General features: G+C 43.4%; 1 protein-coding gene across 5 annotated transcripts in view; it reads left to right on the plus strand.

Annotated features, from left to right (window-relative positions):
• Positions 1-10751, plus strand: part of SANBR (SANT and BTB domain regulator of CSR) — a 45609-nt gene extending 34858 nt beyond the window's left edge. The window contains exons 15-21 of one of the 5 annotated variants that reach the window (XM_019500830.2): positions 904-1003; positions 2736-2827; positions 2919-2947; positions 3048-3121; positions 5764-5852; positions 7283-7374; positions 8672-10751. In XM_019500830.2, the coding sequence (XP_019356375.2) occupies positions 904-1003; positions 2736-2827; positions 2919-2947; positions 3048-3121; positions 5764-5852; positions 7283-7374; positions 8672-8708 (513 nt within the window). In that variant the 3' untranslated portion in view covers positions 8709-10751. Of the gene's footprint in view, positions 1-903; positions 1004-2716; positions 2828-2918; positions 2948-3047; positions 3122-5435; positions 5665-5763; positions 5853-6316; positions 7375-8671 lie in introns of those variants that run through there. The other 4 variants (XM_006273748.4, XR_009457794.1, XM_019500831.2 and 1 more) reach the window with 4 other exon arrangements.
• Positions 10752-18534: the final 7783 nt, after the last annotated feature.

The raw sequence follows: 18534 nt of genomic DNA on the forward strand, positions 1-18534 counted from the left end.
AAATCATGCTACAAAAACCAATGTCATTTGGTCAAAATTAGTCGTCCTTCTTGGGAATGTCAGTCAATGGAATCAGTCTTGCATGGCTGCCAAGCTAGCAAGTAAGAATTTCACAATCACACCCTGAGACGAGCTCCAGCGTGGAGGATGTAAAGGGAGTGGCATAGCATTGCATATACCAGGAGAAAGACTTGGAAGTGGTTAATTTAGCTTTATACCCTCATTAGTTTACTTGAAAACTGAGGATGCATTCGACTCCATAGAGGAATACCGTTGGGTGCCTGATTACAGATAACTACTTGCCCATGTATCACATGCATACACAAAAATTAATGAAGGTGATACTACACCTCAGTTACCAGTGACTATTTGTATTTCAGTAGCACTTGGAGGCTAAGTTTAGAGCTGAGTGGACCATAATACTGTGTGTATAGTAAGACCACCTTTGCTGCAAGGAATTTATTACAATATATGAAGTTAAAATACAATCTAATGTAATGGAGAGGACCAGGTTGCACCATTCCTTTTTAAGTATGTTCCTCTTGAATCACTTCTGTTGGTACAAGTACATGAAACAAGTAGCATGCAAGTATGTTTATGCACCTCCCTGCTTCAATTGCATCACTGCAGTCTTCAACAGAACCCAGTAAACCCCTCAGAAAAGGAAAACAATGAAACACAACAAGATGCTGTACACGTGTCTTGGATGCTTAAATTTTTCTTGGGTTTTGTTTGTTTGTTTGTTTGTTTGTTTTGTTCATTTAGTTGGTTAGGCTTATCAAATATGGCTTTGCATAGGTAATCAGTCTTTTATCTGCAACAAAAAAGCTAATGATCTAGAAAGCCTGTAGACTTTGAACAGGAAAAGTAAATGTATGCGGTACTTGTGTTCCTGTTAATTAGAAACAACAGTCATTGTTATCAGAAGAAGAGGAATATACTACTGGCTCAGAGGTCACTGAGGATGAAGTGGGGGATGAAGAGGAAATATGCAGGAAACCAGGTATAATTATCTCTGTTCTCACAAGGCTTCTCTGAAAATTTGGAATTGGAATACAATCCTTAATTTCTTAGTCACTTGAAATCTTCATAGTAAATCCTATCATAAACTACCTGCCTTGAATTATATTATTGTCTGTCTCAGAGACAATTGCCTGTGGCAGCTATGCTTTTCTGGAAATCATACCAGCAAAAAACAAACAAAAGGACAGGTAGAGGGTGTCTGATTTAAAGGCGTATTTATTGGAAGGGATCCTGTCAGATCTGCTTATCCTTTCCTCACCTAGATTAATGTGGGAGGAGAAGTAAGGGGTCAGATTACTAGTCCTGTGGCTGCATCCTCTACAACAGTATTTCTGGGCCTTTGCCTTTGAACACACTGGTTCCTCATTGCAGATTGGCAAAGGCTAGATGGAACCAAGCACTTGTCTCAATTTTCCTAGGATTCCGGTGAGCCTTCCTCTCTTCTTCCATCATGCTCACTATCTCCCACACATATACATGGTTTTGAGTAGGTGAGATATATCAGGAGGTATGAAGCAGAATGCTGCTCGTTGTCAGCTATCCTGGTAGGTAAGTTATGAAGAATGCCCATGCATTAGAGTTGTGTGGGTGAAAGAGTGCAAGGTTTGGGAAAAGAACGGAGGTCACAAGAAGAGAAAGCAACAGACAGAGATAAATGCCTGCTGTTCCCTTACATTTCAGAGTGCAGGAAGATGATTTTTACAAACCATATAGTAGGGGGAGTCAAACTTATCTGTGCCCCAAGGCCAGATCCAGACCACAGGGTTCCTAATGGGCTGCATCTGGACCACAAGAAGTCTTGGGCCTGAATCAGACTCAGTAGAGGTGACAGAGTGACTGGCAGTTGTGTAAGAGTTACCCTCTGCCACCAACTTGTATGCCCATAAGAGCACTCAGATTTTGACAGCTGGTCTTACCCCCACTTACTTTGCCTCCAAATTCCTGGCTCCTCTACCAACCCCACACGCCATATTTGACGTGCTTGCCATACAGCATTTGCTAGTAAATAGTGAAGTGTTAGAACTGAACTCCATGTTAAAATAAATTCAACCCCAAACTGTTGTGAGTTGCTCTCCTTCAACATTGTTCTTTTTACTGGACTGATGCACAAAATTATTTTAATGGATCTGTGCTGTGCAAATTAGTGAGATGGATAATGTTCATTCAGCAGCACTATGGGCCAAATGAAAATAGTGTCTCGATGCATTAAGCACTGTACAAATAAAAGGCAGTCTTTACTCTGAATTGCTTGCCAGCCAAATGACCAGGACAGAAAAAGAAGGTGAAAAAGGGTATATTGTACAGTGTGATGGCTGGCCAGTGGCATGATAGCATCAAGAATGTGTTCTCTTTTTTTCAGTCTTTTGGTGATTATGGTAGAAGGGGCTAGCTGCACAGCAAGATGAAGGGAAAGGGTTGGAACAAATGATCATTGGACATTCTCTCCTCTGTCAAAAGTGAAAACTATATGATGTCCTCAAGGCCTTTGGTCCCTGATTAAATTTAATGGGGTATCACTTTAAGCACAGAGAAATAGCATGTAAAGCTATATAGAGATTGTACAAGTACACTCAAACTTTTCACTGTAGATGTTGTCATTAATCTATAAATACAGTTTGCTGATTACTACTTACATAGGAATGGCAGTCGCTGTGCAGCTAGTGTGATGACTGATGGCTGTGTTTGTTACTAGATAGTGCTTTAATTAGCAGGGAGAAAAGAGAAGCTAAAGAAGTTTATCAAACATCCAAAGAAACAAGTGTCTTCACCCAGTGTCCAAAAAAGGGAGAAACCATCTGAGAAGGTAAATCTGACTTGTGCAGCAGACTATTCATCCTAGTCAGTCTTCTGAGAGAAAATGTGCTTAGGAACATACTTTCTGTTTCCTTTGGCAGTCAAGTTCTCGAGATGCGTCTCCATTCATGTAAGTAGTTCTCCCCAGTCCTTGGCAACATCCAGTGAGAAATCCCACTTAGTAGTGTGCTATTGACAACACTCTTGTATGTGTTTATATTTTTAACCAGTGTGAGTATGCAGCAGAACAAGTGGGATGCCTCCAGATCACTGAGATTCAACCAAGATGCTCAGAGAGAAGATGGTCAGTTTTTCAATTATGAATAGAAATTTGCTATAATTCTGTAAATGGTATGTTACAGTAAAATGCTCAGCTTAGGAACTTTGAGGCTGGATGTAATCTCAGAATGGCTGTATATAGGTCTGCAGTTAAACCTGACTGACTTGTGTAAAGGGAGATCTGGGCCCATAACATCCCTAAAAAGTGGAGAAGTAGGGCTTATTAACTATCTGTGCCAATATAGCCATACTGCTTTCAGTTCCAGAATTTGCACGTGCAAACCTGTGCACTGCGCTGCTTTACACCATTCAGAAGTACCTACTGATTCTCTTCTCTCCCTCTTGCCCTACAGACAGGTGTGAATTCACATAGCTCCACTTATTTCAGTGGGCTTCTATTGATCTCATACCAACAGAGCTTCTTGCCCCAGCAGCTAACATGTTCTGCCTTTTTTGTTGGATGAGGTATTTTAGATTTGCTTCTATTCCATGTGAGAGAACTGTTATAGATGACTTCTCTCAATTGGATCTTAACTTATATTGTATATAAATATTTGGGCACAGTATACATTTAATTCTGACATTAAAAAATTGTGATAAGTGCCAGAATATAGAAGCAGCCCAGCTTTATTATGCCACACAATAATTACGAAGTCTTCCTGAACATACAGAAAGGCTGAGCTCTAGGAAATGGTGCATTAGGATTAAATTAGCATTTGTAATTAAGCTCTCACTTGTCTCCCACCCCTGGTTCAACCCAATTAAAAACCCTCTACAGTGAGAAATAAAGGGAAAAAATTCAGACAGCATCCTACCACAAGATTGGAGATTAGGTATTGTGAATAAGCAGTGTTGGTGCCCTCACTAGGATAATTTGGAGAGGAAATCTGAAGGGAGAGAGAGGGAAAGTTCCCTTTCTGGTAGTGGTTATTTTGGTTCTTAAGTGGTGGTTATGTAACATGTCAGCACAAGTCATGAAGAAAAATTATGAGGTAGATGTGATCACAAAGGTGTGATATCTTTGTAAGTTTTTTGTCTCGTGCTTTCATACTTTATCACTTGAGACTATATTGTCTCAAGTAAGCATATTTGATTGTGGCTGTTCCCTAATCTTTTGGGGAAAAATCAAGGTTGTACCTTAGGTGCTTCCATGTTATCACAGCAGATTTAGGTGCTGTGGACTTGGAGCTGCACATTCAGCAGCTCCATTTAACTAGGATCTTAAGTGATAAGCTCTCTTTTTAAGGGTAGGCGCCTAAAGTGGAAGTGGGGGATAGTGCCTACCTTCTACATAACAGCCTACCAGTTACCCAGAATGTGTGAGGACTGAGTTCTAGTCTGTTCTGAGCTTGATGAGATAGATGCTTTCATCTCCCATGTCTCGGGAGAAAGCTGTTGCCTTGGGGCTATAAACTAGGCTAAGAGGGGAGGTACCCTCCATCTCTCCCTATGGAGCTAGGCAACTGTCCAGAAAGGAATGCAAGAAGCCTGGGACTAGAAAGAAAAGCAAGCAAGCAGGAGCCAGATCTACAGCATACTGTTTAGGGCACTTAGCTGGAATGGGGGAGACCAGGATTCTGGTTACTGCTCCCTGAACTGCTTAATATGTTTTACATGAGACAATCATTGGTTAATGACCAAGAAATAACTCTGAGAGCAGGAGCTGGACTGAGGTCTGCCCCATTCTGGGTACATGTCACAACCATCAGGTTACAATATGACGCTCCCTTTTACTATGCAGCTATGAACAGCAAGTGGCTCAGCATTAGCAGGTAGGTTGGAGGGTATTCTGTACCTGGTGGTTGGGGCAGTCTCTGAGCACACCCAATAGAGAAGGATCCTCAGGTAACTTAGGCACCATTCCACCTCCCATCTGAATCACAGTGAAGGCAAGTTTGACATTTAACTGCTCAGACAGGTTCAATTCCAAGTATGAATTGAAACCCAAGATGAGGCACATTAGGGATCTCTGTGATTCAAAATATAGGCACCTAATAGTGCTGCAGCTGCTTGAGTTGAGTGTCTTCTGGATCATGTTTTTGCAGCTTAGCTAGATACACTCATAAGTCCCATTTAGACACCTGACTTTCCAATCTGGATATTGCTGTTTTCCCTATAATTAAGGCCTCAAAGATTTGGTTTCAGTAAATGGAGTTCCCTGCTTCTTTTGGAAAACTCAAAGCCATTCCTCTAGGCATTGATGTGAATGTGCAGTGATTGTAGGTGGAGCTTTATATTTGCATAGGCCAATGGATGTTATTTCAATTCATTATCCAGACCTCCTTGTACTTTCTACATGAGCCAAGACCAAGCCTTTTTTTTTTTTCTGTATACGCTAGAGCCAGGGTGGCCAGCCTTCAGCCAGCCAGCCTTCAGCCTAGCAATGGCATGGGCAGCCTCTGTGGGTGGCGTGTGGCAGATCTGAGAGAAGACAGAGAAGCATGGGAGCAGATCAAGCAAGAAGATGAAAGCAAAGTAACAGATTGGATAGGAGAAGGGGATCAGAGTGACATTCAGAAGATGTGGGGCTTAATTTGTTGTACACTTGATTTAAAAAAAACCAAAAAGGTTGGCCCGCTCTGCATTAGAGCATCCATATCACCTTCCCTTCTTCATCTTGTGGCAAGAAATGTCTCTGCGTTAAATATTCTCTTTTATTACTTGCAGATCAGCGAAGGATGTCTGAGATCACAGGGCATCTAATAAAAATGAGATTGGGAGACCTGGACCAGGTCAAGTCAAAGGACAGCAAAGAAGTAAGAATTTCTAATGTGGCAACATTAATGTGAGAGAGTTTGTTCAGATCTCTTGAATTCAAGTATTTATAAAACACAAGAGTGGAATCCTTACACTTCCTGATGAATGTGAGCAGATTATAATCTGTTCTCAAAACTGCATTTGATTAATTTTGCAAAACGCTGAAGATTTCTAAATTGTCAGCACTTTAGAAATCCTTGGCTTGGGATGTGGACAGACGTCAACTTTGAAGCAGTTCATATGCTTTTGAAGCACTCTAAAAATGGACAAAGTGCTCCCAAAACGATGCTGTTAGAGTAAGGTACTATTTAGAAGTGCTTCTTGTTATGAATGGATATTCTACAGTGTACAATACGGGAGCCCTCCAGCATCCCACAGTGCTCTGCTTCCCCCTGATTGTCGATGATCACTGTTCTGTGTGCTCTGCTTCTGCTCTCTTGAAGAACTCTTCTTGTTCTGGTAGATGTCAGAACCAGGAAACTGGAAAACCTGAAGTCTCTTGCTCCCTGACAAAGCCAGGAGAATCCATAGCTGTGAGACTGGAGACCCTGCATCTCTCAGAGCCAGGATTCCTGCTCTCCAGACCACAGTCTGCATATACCTCTCCACATCTGGTCTCCAAGTATTTACCCCACTGGAACCAGGAGACTAGACAGCATATTACGTCCCTGCTGGAACTGGGTCTCCAGTCTCTTGGTTCCAGGATGGGGGGGAGGAAGAAAAAGAGTGGGGAGTGGGAAGAGACAATCTAGGACGGGGTGGTCAACCTGAGGCACAAGTAGCACGGGAAACCTCTGTGTGGCAGATCAGGGAGGGGACAGACAGCACAGCAGAAGATGGGGCAGGAAGCAGAAAGCAAACCAGCAAATTGGGCACAGGAATGCAATCAGAGTAGCACTCAGAGGGGGCTAGTTTGTGGCACACCTGCCAAAAAGGTTGCTCCCCCTTGGTCTAGGAGAGCAGAGGCAGAGTGAACAAGAGTGCTTGCTGATATCATGGGGGAGAGAGGTGGAGCTACAGCCCTCAAGAGACGGGGGTTGCAGAGCTGCACTGACAATCTACTCCACTCCCCTAGACCTGTGCAGCCCTGTGTCATGGCCCTGAATGCAGCCATGAAAGTTTTGAAGCACTCTAGCCAGGGGGTGTGATGGGGCTGGAAGGCTCAGCAACTGAAATGCTCCTTTTTTAATGTCTCAAACCTTGTTAGGCTTAGAAATGTTTCATTTATGTCCACTTGCACCCTCAGTACATGGGATGGGTTTGGAGAGTCCTAGTATAAGGTGCTGTGCAGCGTCTGCAGTCTCGTGAGCCTGTATGATGGGAGTACGTTACCTCTGTGAATGAGAGTCAGTTATTTGAAAATTAGTAACTTCAGGCAGTTGTAAGTTAAGCGGAAATATCATTATGATTTGATTCCTCTGGATTTCAGCATGCAGGTGGTATTTATTCTAGACTTGAAGCTCAGATAAAGGCCTCGGCACAAGTCAGTGCTCGGCAAAACAACTTGGAGAAAAACACAAGGTAAGAAGATACTGTTAAAATAGCAGGAGAAGCTGGGGCACTCTCTTGTGGGACTTTAAAAAGTGCAGCTCAGTTCAAACTCTTCTTTTACATCTGCATTCTTTCCTGCACCACTCCCTCATACTCTCACACCCCCTACATGCAATAGACAAGAGTCTATATTTTGAGCTAGAATCTTTATTTTGAGTTATTATGCAATCACCTCTATATACACTGTGCAAACACACACAAAGCAGGACAAAAATATTTTTTGAAATAAAATTCAAGTATGTTGCAAAGGTCAGCAGTTAGAGGGTGGAGCTTCCCCCCATCTAGGACAGGGGTGGTCAACCTGAGGCACAAGTAGCGCGGGCAAACTCTGTGGCAGATCAGGGAGGGGATAGACAGCACAGCAGAAGATAGGGCAGGAAGCAGAAAGCAAACCAGCAAATTGAGCAGAAGAACGCAATCAGAGTAGCACTCAGAGGGGGCTAGTTTGCAGCACACCTGCCAAAAAGGTTGTGGCAATCAGTGCAGAGTTACTGGGTGTCACAAGCCCCCAGAGGCCATGACAGCTGCTGCAGCAGCCAGTGAGTGCAGGGCTTTTTTTTTTTTAAATTGCTGGGATGCTGGGGACGGGTGGGTCATCCATTGACAGGGCTGGGAGAGTGGGCAAGAGTCAGGGGGGCATTCTTCTCTTTACTGCCACCCTGAAAAGGAATACTGCAGGAGGTCTCTGGATAATGCACAACCTGTGGTGTGATGGTTTGAGACTGCACTGGGAGTTTTAGAGAGACAAAGTCAAACCCACGCTGGGTAAAGGGAGCATAGAACTGTGTGTTCCCTGCTTCCTGGAAAACCGCCTTAACCATGCAGCTGTTATGGTTAAAACTTGGGAGGACAGTTTTCCTTCTCCCATCTTTTGATTGTGGGCTTTTGGCCAGGTAGGTTTTTATGACTTATCACAGTGGGCACATATACAGAGCTCTTTACATAGCTAACCTGGGTATAACCTACTGCACCCACTCAGTCTATGAACACACTTATGAGTACACAGGACAGGGTGGAAAAACTACCCTTTAGGTGCACAGAGGGAAATGGAAATGCATCCATAATATACTGTTCTTCCTTTTCTCCTAGTGCCCTGGGGTGTTTTAGGGTTAGGCTTTTGGCAACTTTTGTATCATAAAGAAGCAGATTTAGACAACCAATTGAAGTAGCAAACTGACACAATTACCATGAGTAAGTTATTTGGATGCCAGTAATATTATGCCTAAAGGGCTTCCTGACACAGAGCTACTATTTGTTTTAAATCCAGGTCTAAATCTCGGTTTGGTCAAAGCCGTCCAACTTAAGGAACCTTATGAAGAAACCATAGCCAGAATGCATTGCTGCTTCCTGGAACTGTACTGTACTCCAGACACGGGGGACTCATTCTCTGAAAGCTTTTAAGTGACTTATTTATTTTTTACTGTAAGCCATGTAAATTATTCTGCTATGATGAATGAATGCAAATCCAGTAAGGTCTTGTAATTATTTTAATTGTAAATACACAGTTTCTTAGATTTAATCTAATTGCTTTTTTAGGCTATTGTGTTAAGCTACATAGAAAACATTTTATACATCTGCAAAATTAAAATATTAGAAAATCCTTATTTATTTATTGAGGGGCGGGGGTCTTTTCCCTGCTAGACATTTAAAAACAATACTACTGAACTGTGAGTATGATTAGCAGTGTTAACATGCATCATCTAGTACTTCTACTTTTAGTTATACATGCTGGGCTGATGTAACCCACTTAAAAGTCAAGGGAATTCCCTGTGAGTTGCACAAAGTGAAGTGAAATCAGCCTTTTTCACACACAGCTCCCATTCATGCTAAGGTGAGCATCAAGAAGGGGTTGAATCCCAGAGTTCCTGTTACATTTGACTTGCTCGTAACTTTGCATCTCATGCATGAGGCATTAATCTTTTCAGCTTTACTGCATTGAAGACAAAATGTTCATCCCCATCTCATACCTGACTTTTCTCTTGCATCTACTATCTTTTGGTTCCTTTTTGCTTGGTCACTAGAGAGAGTTGGGTAAGGAAGTTTCTTCCATTATTGATACCAGTGTCATTATAAATATGTTAGCACAGGTGTTGCTAGCATTGCATCTTTGAAATGAAAGAAAATCATTTTGAGTCATATTGCATATAGACTTCTAGGCCTAGAAATACCTTTCTAAACCTGCCTGAAAAACCCTGGTTTGCAGCAGAGTGCACTGAAATGTTCTTGTCTGTAGCAACAGAATCCAGGTTTGTCTTAGTACACAGTCCAGTGTTACCAAAATGGAACAACTTGCATGGAACAAAATCACATTTAAGCAAAGGAAATGGCAATAAATTTGTATTTTGAAAACCATATTCTAAGTTTTCTAAGCGGGCAAAAGGAGCGCTCAGGGAAAATGCATTCCAGATCATAATCATCCTACAAATTATGTGTTTAGAAATAAGTTGGCAAGATCGTTGAAGAAAAATCAAAAAGCTTCCTTTTAAAATGCACTGTCTCAATTTTCAGGGCTTTATTTGCCTTGTTTCTAGAGTTTTTTCATATAATTTAAATGGGAAAGAAGGTAGATACTTGAGAGAGCATAGAGAGTTTCAGTAAAAATACTAATATGAAGGTTAGCTCTGTTGACATGTGTCCTCTGATGTAACATTTAATTCATAGCCTACTGAAGGCAAAGGAAGATTCCCACTGACTCTCAGTGGTTCGTTGCTTGGGGCAGGGTAGGAAAGTTTAATGCAAAGCTTTATCTTCCATTCAGACAGGAAGGGTTTTATCAAAGCCTCAGGCCTGCTGAGAAAAAATAATGCTGTTTTGTAATTTAAAAGTTAAGAATATTTGTTAAATACTTGAAAAATGATCATCAGTTTCTTAAATTCAAAATGTATTAGAAACAGTTTGGCTTGGGATTGAGATTTCAACTTCAAGAGATCGCGTCTCGGCCTCTTGAAGGCTCAGATCAAGTGTAGTATGTCCAAAACTGCACGTGTAAGTTTTGCTAAGAAAGTTGTAAATTTTGCAGTTGTGTGAAGATGTGTTTTAGTTTCCTTAGAACTACTGACTTTGAAAAGGGGGAAGAAACCTCTTCTCTCCAGGAAGAGGGAAGCCTAATAAATTTGTTTTATGTGAAGGTGCCACTTTTACATGCCAGTATCCTATATAATACTCTATTCAAAATACGTTTCTTTTTATAAGCATGTCTGCAATATATGTAGTGGAAGCGCAGTTCATATTTTATTAAGTATTAATGCTTATTTCCCTTGCCAACTACCCTGAATTTTTATCCTGTATTAACTTTCAAGTCATGTTTCAGTTTAACTAAAATAAATGTTAGACTGATTTAGCAAATGCTTTGTTTTTGTGTGGACTTGCAAGAACCAAATAACTCATCCAGTACTAACAGTTCTAGATCATAATAATTCTTCAGAAGTAGAGGCAGACTATATACTTATCTTCCAATGTGTTTGTAACCTTTCTTAAAGCATTAAGGTATAGGTCAGTGGCCGCATCTATATGTTTATTGCTGTGCATTAATATGCACTTCAGTTGCAGAGTTCATTGCTCCTGGCCCTGTGTTTATACACCTGGGACTGAAGCACAATGAGCCCTGTAGGAGCAGCCGCAGCTGGTAGGGGAGGAGGGGTCAGCCTGCCAGCCAGCCTGGTACTGCTCCGACCTGGCTCGATACACTGCAGAGGGGATGGCTGGGGCATAAAGGTGTTCCAATGCAGAGCTAGCTGGCAGGAAGCCCCCACACTAAAGTATTCTTGTGCACCAGTCAGCCAGGTCAGCATCTACACGTGTGTTGCTGTGTATTTAAAAAAAAAAAAAAAAAAAAAAGTATTTGCAAGTACTATCCTGCTGCAGAATTTATTAGTTTCCTCCATCCTACCAGGGCTGCATTTGACCTAGGCGTTTACTGCAGAGCTAATTAGGCAACTGCACAGTAAACATCTCATGTAGATCTGCCTAGTGCTTCTCAACCAATAGGTTGTAATGGGCCAAGTGCTCTTTTTGTAGTTTCGCAAGGCTCATTTCTGTCCAACATCTTACTGAACAAGTGAAATGCCAAAAGGAGCCTGGAACATCAAGTCTAATAATATCTTAGTTAGGCAATAAGTTAAAGGTTTCCATATAGTTTTTAGCCACTTCTCTGGTTCAACGTGAACACTTGGATGAACAGAAATTGGCTTAAATCAAAGCCAGGAAAGATGGAGAGGATGGTGATGGGAAGGGTAAAACCCTTTCTGAGGATTACACCAAACTTAATATTGCCCTTAGACAGGAGAGTCCATGCTTATGTCATCAAGGGGACAAGCAGTCTTTTCATCCTCCTACAGCCAAAGTGCCATATGCCATCTACTGTGGGCCAAGAGTCTGCCTCTCCCTGTTAGGTACAGACTTGGCCACTTGCAGGCTCAACAACTCCAATACACTGTACCTGCACATAAGCATAATTTCTGCAAATAAATGTCATGCTGTACAGCAGCAGCCAGCCGTCTCAGAAGCACAGAGTGATAAGAACCTATCACCCAGCTCTCCCATTTGCTGTACTGGTAGGTCCAAACCCAGATCTTGTCCTCAATAAGCTAGGCTTCAGCTATAGGGACTAATTTTACATTATTGTGGCCTTCCATAGATGCTGCATTCATAGAGGTGTTGAAGCAGCCTATGCTTCGGACGAAGCTTATCAGCACTAGTGGTATGGTTTTCTTAGTGGGTTATGTAGATTCTAAAAGTCTATTTAAATGCATAAAAAAAAGAATAGTTTGTATAGTCTGAAGTCAGGGTCTTGTTACTGAATCAGGGTTTGCATCCCTAAATTGACAGCTTTGCCAGAACCACAGACACCTTTATGGGTACAGTGAATTGTTTAATTTGCATTGATCCCACTATGTATAGACTGTGAGGCCAAAATTCGGCATGTTGAATTACCTGAGTGGAACTAAGCATGTGTTTGAAAGACGGAGAGAGGGAGTTCTGCCGTGCACCTGCCCACTGTATCTTGCAGAATTAAGTTACAATTATGGTTGGTCCAATAAAAGCTATCACCAAAAACCTGCGTGTCTTGCATATTTACTGTCTTTACCCCTCAAATATTTACTGGAGCATCATGGCTACAGTATCACTACAATCCTTTACACTAGGAGGTGTCAAACTCATCTTGTGCCCCAGGCCAGATCTACACCATAGTGTCCTTGCTGGCTATTTCCAGCCTGGGGCATAAACAAGCGGCAACTGCAGCTCTGACATGGAGCATGTGGCGGCAGCAGCAGCAACTGAAGCTCTGATTCAGTTCATGCGTTGGCAATTCCAGACCCTTCCACATGTCCCATGCTGCAGCTGCTGCTGTCCTGTGCCATGGCAGCAGCTCCAACTCTAGCATAAGGCACACAGTAAGGGCCAGCAACTGGGGAGGTAAGGCCATGACAGTGGCAACAGATGAAGCAGCCAAAAAGTGACGGGCTGTGTCAACCCTCACTTGTCCTCCTACAGCTGATTGCCATGTACATCAGGGCCCAGATTGTGCAACAGCTGACACTTCCCCTCCCCAGCCATGCCCTGCAAATCTTGTGGCCTGTTGGTAGTCGAGCAGGCCAGATAAGAGTGGCTCCATGAGCAGGATCTGGTTTGCAGGCGAGATGTTTGACACCCATGTTCTACAGAAGTGTGTGCATGTTGTTGCCATGTATCTTCAGTTCCTTCCACCAGATGGCAACCTATAAAAAAATGCTTCTTCTAAAGTGCATGTTATAAGAGGAAATGTGTCTATTATTATGTAGGCAAGGTTCTTTGAGTAGATGTGATATCTTTTATTAGACCAGCTGAGTAGTTGGAAAAAAGTTCTTGGCAAGCTTTCGGGCGCAGTCACCCTTCAGGCACAGGGAGTCTCAGCTGGTCTATTATTATATGTATTTTGGCAGTGTCTTGGGACCCTCAATCAGGTACAAATGCAATGACCATAAAACCATCCCTGCCTTGCAAACCTGACAAGTATTAAGCAGGTTAGAAAAACTGAACATTGAAATTCCTAATTTTCAAAGTCAGGCATATGTAAATCATCTCCACAGACAATTGTTTTTTCCATATAAAAATACCTTTCAGCATGAACGACTGGTGCCTCCTGCAACTGGTGGGGGCACCATGGCAGTGAGTGAGGACTACCTGCAGTCGCTGCCGGCAGTGGCAGCAGCTTGCGGGGTGGGGTGGTGAGTGGGGACCACTTGCAGCTGCTGCCAGCCACATCAGCGGTGAAGGGGAGGGTGGGTGCAGGCAGCAATCGCCCACTGAAGCCAGCAACAGTTTCAGCGGCATCCAATCTCAGGGGGGCACATGCCCCTCTCTGCCCGCCCTATGCATCGCCTGTGCCTTTCGGTGTATGTGCTCTGCAAGCTGCTGTTAGGGTTCCAGGTTCTCTGTAATGGTACAAACAATAGTGACTTGGGGAAAACAAGTTGCATTCTCCAATGATGAAGAAAGCTAATACTCCCAGTTCAACCTTATATGTTCCTCACTACTCCTGTTTATTACACTGAGAGAAGCTGACACTGGGTGCATCTACACATGCACTTTACTGCAGAGTAGCCTAATTAGCTCCACAATAAAGCATCACAGTCTACATGTGCTGGTATTAGGGTGCAGTAAACTAATTAACTCTGCCATGGGATAATAATGTCAGTACTATCTTACAGCAGAGTCATTAAGTGTGATCAAACACATGTAGATGGTGACTGCTGAGCATAAATTGTGCCCAATCAGACCAGGGAGCTGGGAGCCAGACCTCCAGCTCCTGCCAGCTCCTCTGCCACCCTATGCTACTACGCAGAGCCTGGGGCTGCTCCACCTTGGCTAAAATTGCTGCGGAGGCACACTAGTAGATGCTGTGCTTGGGAGCATGAACTGTTTCGGGGTTTATTGCCTCGCCTTAATTACTCATGTGGATGCACCTGCTGAGATAAAAAAAAAAAAAGAGTGCTTAGCCTGTAGGAAGAGCCTTGCTGTTCACACATTCATAGATTCCCACAGAGTCATTTTGTTGGATTAGGATTATCAGTAAATAGAATTGTTTTCAAAGGAAAAAAAAAAGATTTTTTTCCAGCAATAAACGGTAACAGGGCCTGTTAGGAATAACCCAAAGCCTAGTGAAGACAATGCAAGCCTTCCAATTGCTTGGGTGGCTTGCCTGGCTGCTATAGTACAGAAATCTATCCCTATTAGCAGAACAGTCTGTGGAGAAGACATCATTATGACATGTACGGTGGCCTTTGTTCAAAAGGTATCTCCCTGAGTTTGATCTTTATTTTTTTTAATATGGCTGCTAGCCCTGTGGCTCCTTAATGCTTAAGTGGATTCCACATTGTTGCAGCTGTGCAAGGGTAGAAGGACTCACTTTTACATTCATCATGCATGTCAACATGTTACAGTGACACAAATTGAATGCAATGCACTTGTTCCCATGGTGCCCAAATGCAAACACTTCCAAGAGTAGTAGCTAATTCTGTGTGATTAGAAGTCTCTGACTTGAGTTAAAGGTAGTGTGACTTCCCCACCCCACTCCCCATTTTCAGATGTCCCTAAGCTACTAAAATAAACAAGTTACACCAAGCATCAAGTCAAAGAACTGTGCTTTTGTTGGGGGGTGGGGGAAGAGAGAGAGCAAGATCGAGCTATTTCTAGCATATGGTTGCTGTACCACACTGGGGAGAGTTCAGCTGTGTTTCAAATTCCTAGAACCCCAATTATAATTATTGAATTCCCTGCCCATCTGCCTAGCTGCAAAAAAGCATGATTCTGCACCATTATTAAATTAAACATGCCCTCCATTGGGCAATCCTGACCCTAATTTTTCATCCCTTTATCAGGGGGTGACTAGGTCTTTTTCATACTGGTGAGACACCACAAAGGAACTAAATTTGCCTATATATTTATGCATTGATGCCTGTGTTAAACATTAAAGTAAGTTAAGGCATCAACTCAGCTATCTATCCTACAATAGAGCAGCAAGGTATTTCCTGGTCAATTTAATTTTACTGTCCCGAGGGACTTCAGTATTGCCAACCCAACCATGTCAAAAATTGTGAAACAAGCTCTTAAAAATCAAGAGATTTGGAATGTAAATCATACGATGCTATTTTTGGCGAGGGTGTGTGTGGAGGGGTTGTTTGTGAAGGTGTCAGGGTCTGTGGGTATGTGTGGGGTTTCGAGCCCAGGGAGGGGGTCCCGACACACACTGGCAGGATGTGGGGTACTGTGGGTCAAGAGTGAGGGGGGGCAGCAGGGCTGGGGGGGATTGTGGCTTGGGAGTCAGGGGTAGACAGGCAGATGGCAATCCACTGCTCTGTTGCATGACTCACCCTGGTCCTGGGGGCTCGTTCATCCCATCCCCTGCCTCACTCCCTCCCTCACTGTGAAGGCCTCGATCTCTCCCCGCTCCCCTGAACCTTTCCTTCTGCCCCTGCCCCTTCCCCGTACCCTCCGCAGATTTACCAGCTTGGTGCTCTCTATATGCACCAGAAAAAAGCCAGAGATTTGATCTCTCTATCAGGAGATCATGAGTCAGAGTTAATTTAACTTGGAAATCAGGAATCTCATGATTTTTTCACGAGAGTTGGCATTACTGAGTCTTTGATCTCACAGTTTGAGACTGGTAAACAAAGTTGATAAAAACAAGTATACTTTCTTGCCATGGGTGACTGGTACCTCCTGAGTCAGCGACCAGGGGGATGGTCCCCCGGCAGGCAATTGTGCTGACTGGGGGGAGTCCCCCTGCTGGTCATGCACGCCAACCCAGAAGTGCCAGCGGTGTGCCCAGAAAGGCCAGGGATGAGCTGGGAAGTGCCAGCAGTGCTTCACCTTTCCCCTGGTGCCCCCCACTCCCTGGCTGGTGCTCTCAGGGTGGGCACCAGCATTCCCACCTGCCCCCTCTACTCGTCACCTAAGCGGGGAATGCAGCTGGTCAGGGGGTGCACCAGCACTCTCAGGGGGTTCACATGCACCCCTGTGCACCTCCTATGCATTGCCACTGTTTTTTTGCCTCTCAGTGACTTCGCAAGTCTCTCGTTTTGTCCTGTTCTCACTGGAGAATCTTGCAAGCTCCTTTTAATGGAGTACTGACATAGGAAAATCAATGCTTCTGCACCACAGCCCTACAGGAGACATCAGCATCCATTCTTTCCTTCAGTTAGACTATTGCAAGGGAATTCTATGGCTCTCTCCATTTTGTCCTGCTCAGCTGGGTTTTGTTCCTCTGCCTTGAAGCACACTGTAATTGATTTGGTTTCTACAAAACTTTGAAAGCCTACTGCTATTGTCACTGAAACAGAATAAAAATGTGCATTTGCTTTTACTAAATTCATGTAAGTCAGATAATCTAACAGAGTCTAAAAAATATATTCAGCCAAGTATAAAAAATGTCAATGACATCTTAAGATTAGTTAGACAAACCACTGAGTTGTCTCACACTCTTGTCAAGAACCAGCACTTAATTCTCTGGCGTGTAGAGCAAGTTTTTACAGATGCTCTTGTACATTTTAGGCATTGTTATCTACAGCAGATACTGGTCCATTAAACAAGATATCCAGACAAAAGTGGAGCACAAGAACAATTTAAAAAGTTGTAGAGCTGGGATCTGCTACAAACTTTGCATTCCCTATTACTGTTTTTTCTGTTTGATTGCATTGGGTAGTTACCGTGTTTGTATCTGCTATGCAGAGGGGTATCAGGCTTATTCTGTGCCTGGGGAGAGAGGGGGAAATTTGTTGACCACTGTAGCAGGGGAAGGAGGAGGGACATCTTACCCACTCTCTGCACGTTGAAGATGGCTGCGTCTCCTGCTGCTGTAGCAGTGCCATGATGCAGGCTCCCTGGTGCCCCATTCGCTCCCCACCCATCTTAAATATGATATTGAGTATAAGGCTGTGCCTTCTCTGGCAAAGCTTCCTTTGGATGGGGAGTGGAGCACTGTTCTGGCCACCCCCTGCACCCTCATAACTGGAGCCCAGGGTGGGTGCTCCACTTGCTCCCTTCCAGTTATGCTACTGCTACTTCATGTTGTACCGGAGGCCTGACTGTATGAGAGCTGCTTTCCAACACACTGCAGTAAAAAAAGAAGCAAGAAGAGTGTTGCTTATCAGTGTTTTTAGCAGGAATTTTCTTCATGTTGAAAATCCCTGCCATGCTTTCATTTCTGTTTATCATATCCCGCATGAAAATGCCGTGGTTTTTTGATCAGGACTCATGGTAAAGGTGATATCTTTTATTAGGCCAACTAGATTTTTGCAAAAAACCCCAAATCTTTAATTGCAAGCTTTTGGGCGCAGATACCCTTCTCAGGCATAGTAGAAAAGATGTAATGGTTTTTTAATGGAATTTTATGCTAATGCTACGGATGTAGTCTGGTTGTCTGTATGAACACAACTAAAGGCAGGCTTGCATCATCAGGTGTCTGGGTATGGCCCTACTAAAGAGATGGTTGCTAAGTACTGCCTCTAGGAGCAGAATTCATACCTGAAAGTCATGCCATTATAATATGTCCCTCCCTCGTTTAACCTTATAAGTGTCCTACAGAAGCTCTTTTCACTCATCAGGGCCACAGGTAATGACCATTGACTTCCAAGTGACAGTAATACAGTGCTTGAGGATGGTAATTATTTTGATACAGATAAGGTGACAAGGAGCTGAAGGGGTCAGGCCACAGCAGCAAGTACTGGTGTGGGTAGAGCAGAGCAGCAGGAAAGGCAACGGGCAGAGGAAGGAGAAGAGCACAGCAGAGTGTGCTAATTACTAAGCTTAGGTCTGATCCTGGGTCTGCTTCCCTGTGGGAACTCAATGAGCATCCCGCAGAGTAGACAGACAAGCAAAGGCTGTCCGTGCCATACTCAAAACTCTGCGTATGGGGCAGCAGAGTGACATGAAGAGGGTTAAAATCTCAGGCACTGGATGCGTGACAGTATTTTAAAAATCTAGCTCATCCATTAAACAAATATAGTTCATCCAGAAGCAATAACTGGTCACAAACCACATACCACCTACCTCAACGTTACTTTGGTCCTAAGGTGATCTCTGCAAGAGCCCCCCCAGAGGCAGCAGCAAAGATGCTTCTCCTCTGTCCCTGATTGCCCTACACAGGAGAAG

This window comes from Alligator mississippiensis, chromosome 1 (assembly GCF_030867095.1).
Source record: "Alligator mississippiensis isolate rAllMis1 chromosome 1, rAllMis1, whole genome shotgun sequence".
In the NCBI taxonomy this organism is placed as follows: domain Eukaryota; kingdom Metazoa; phylum Chordata; order Crocodylia; family Alligatoridae; genus Alligator; species Alligator mississippiensis.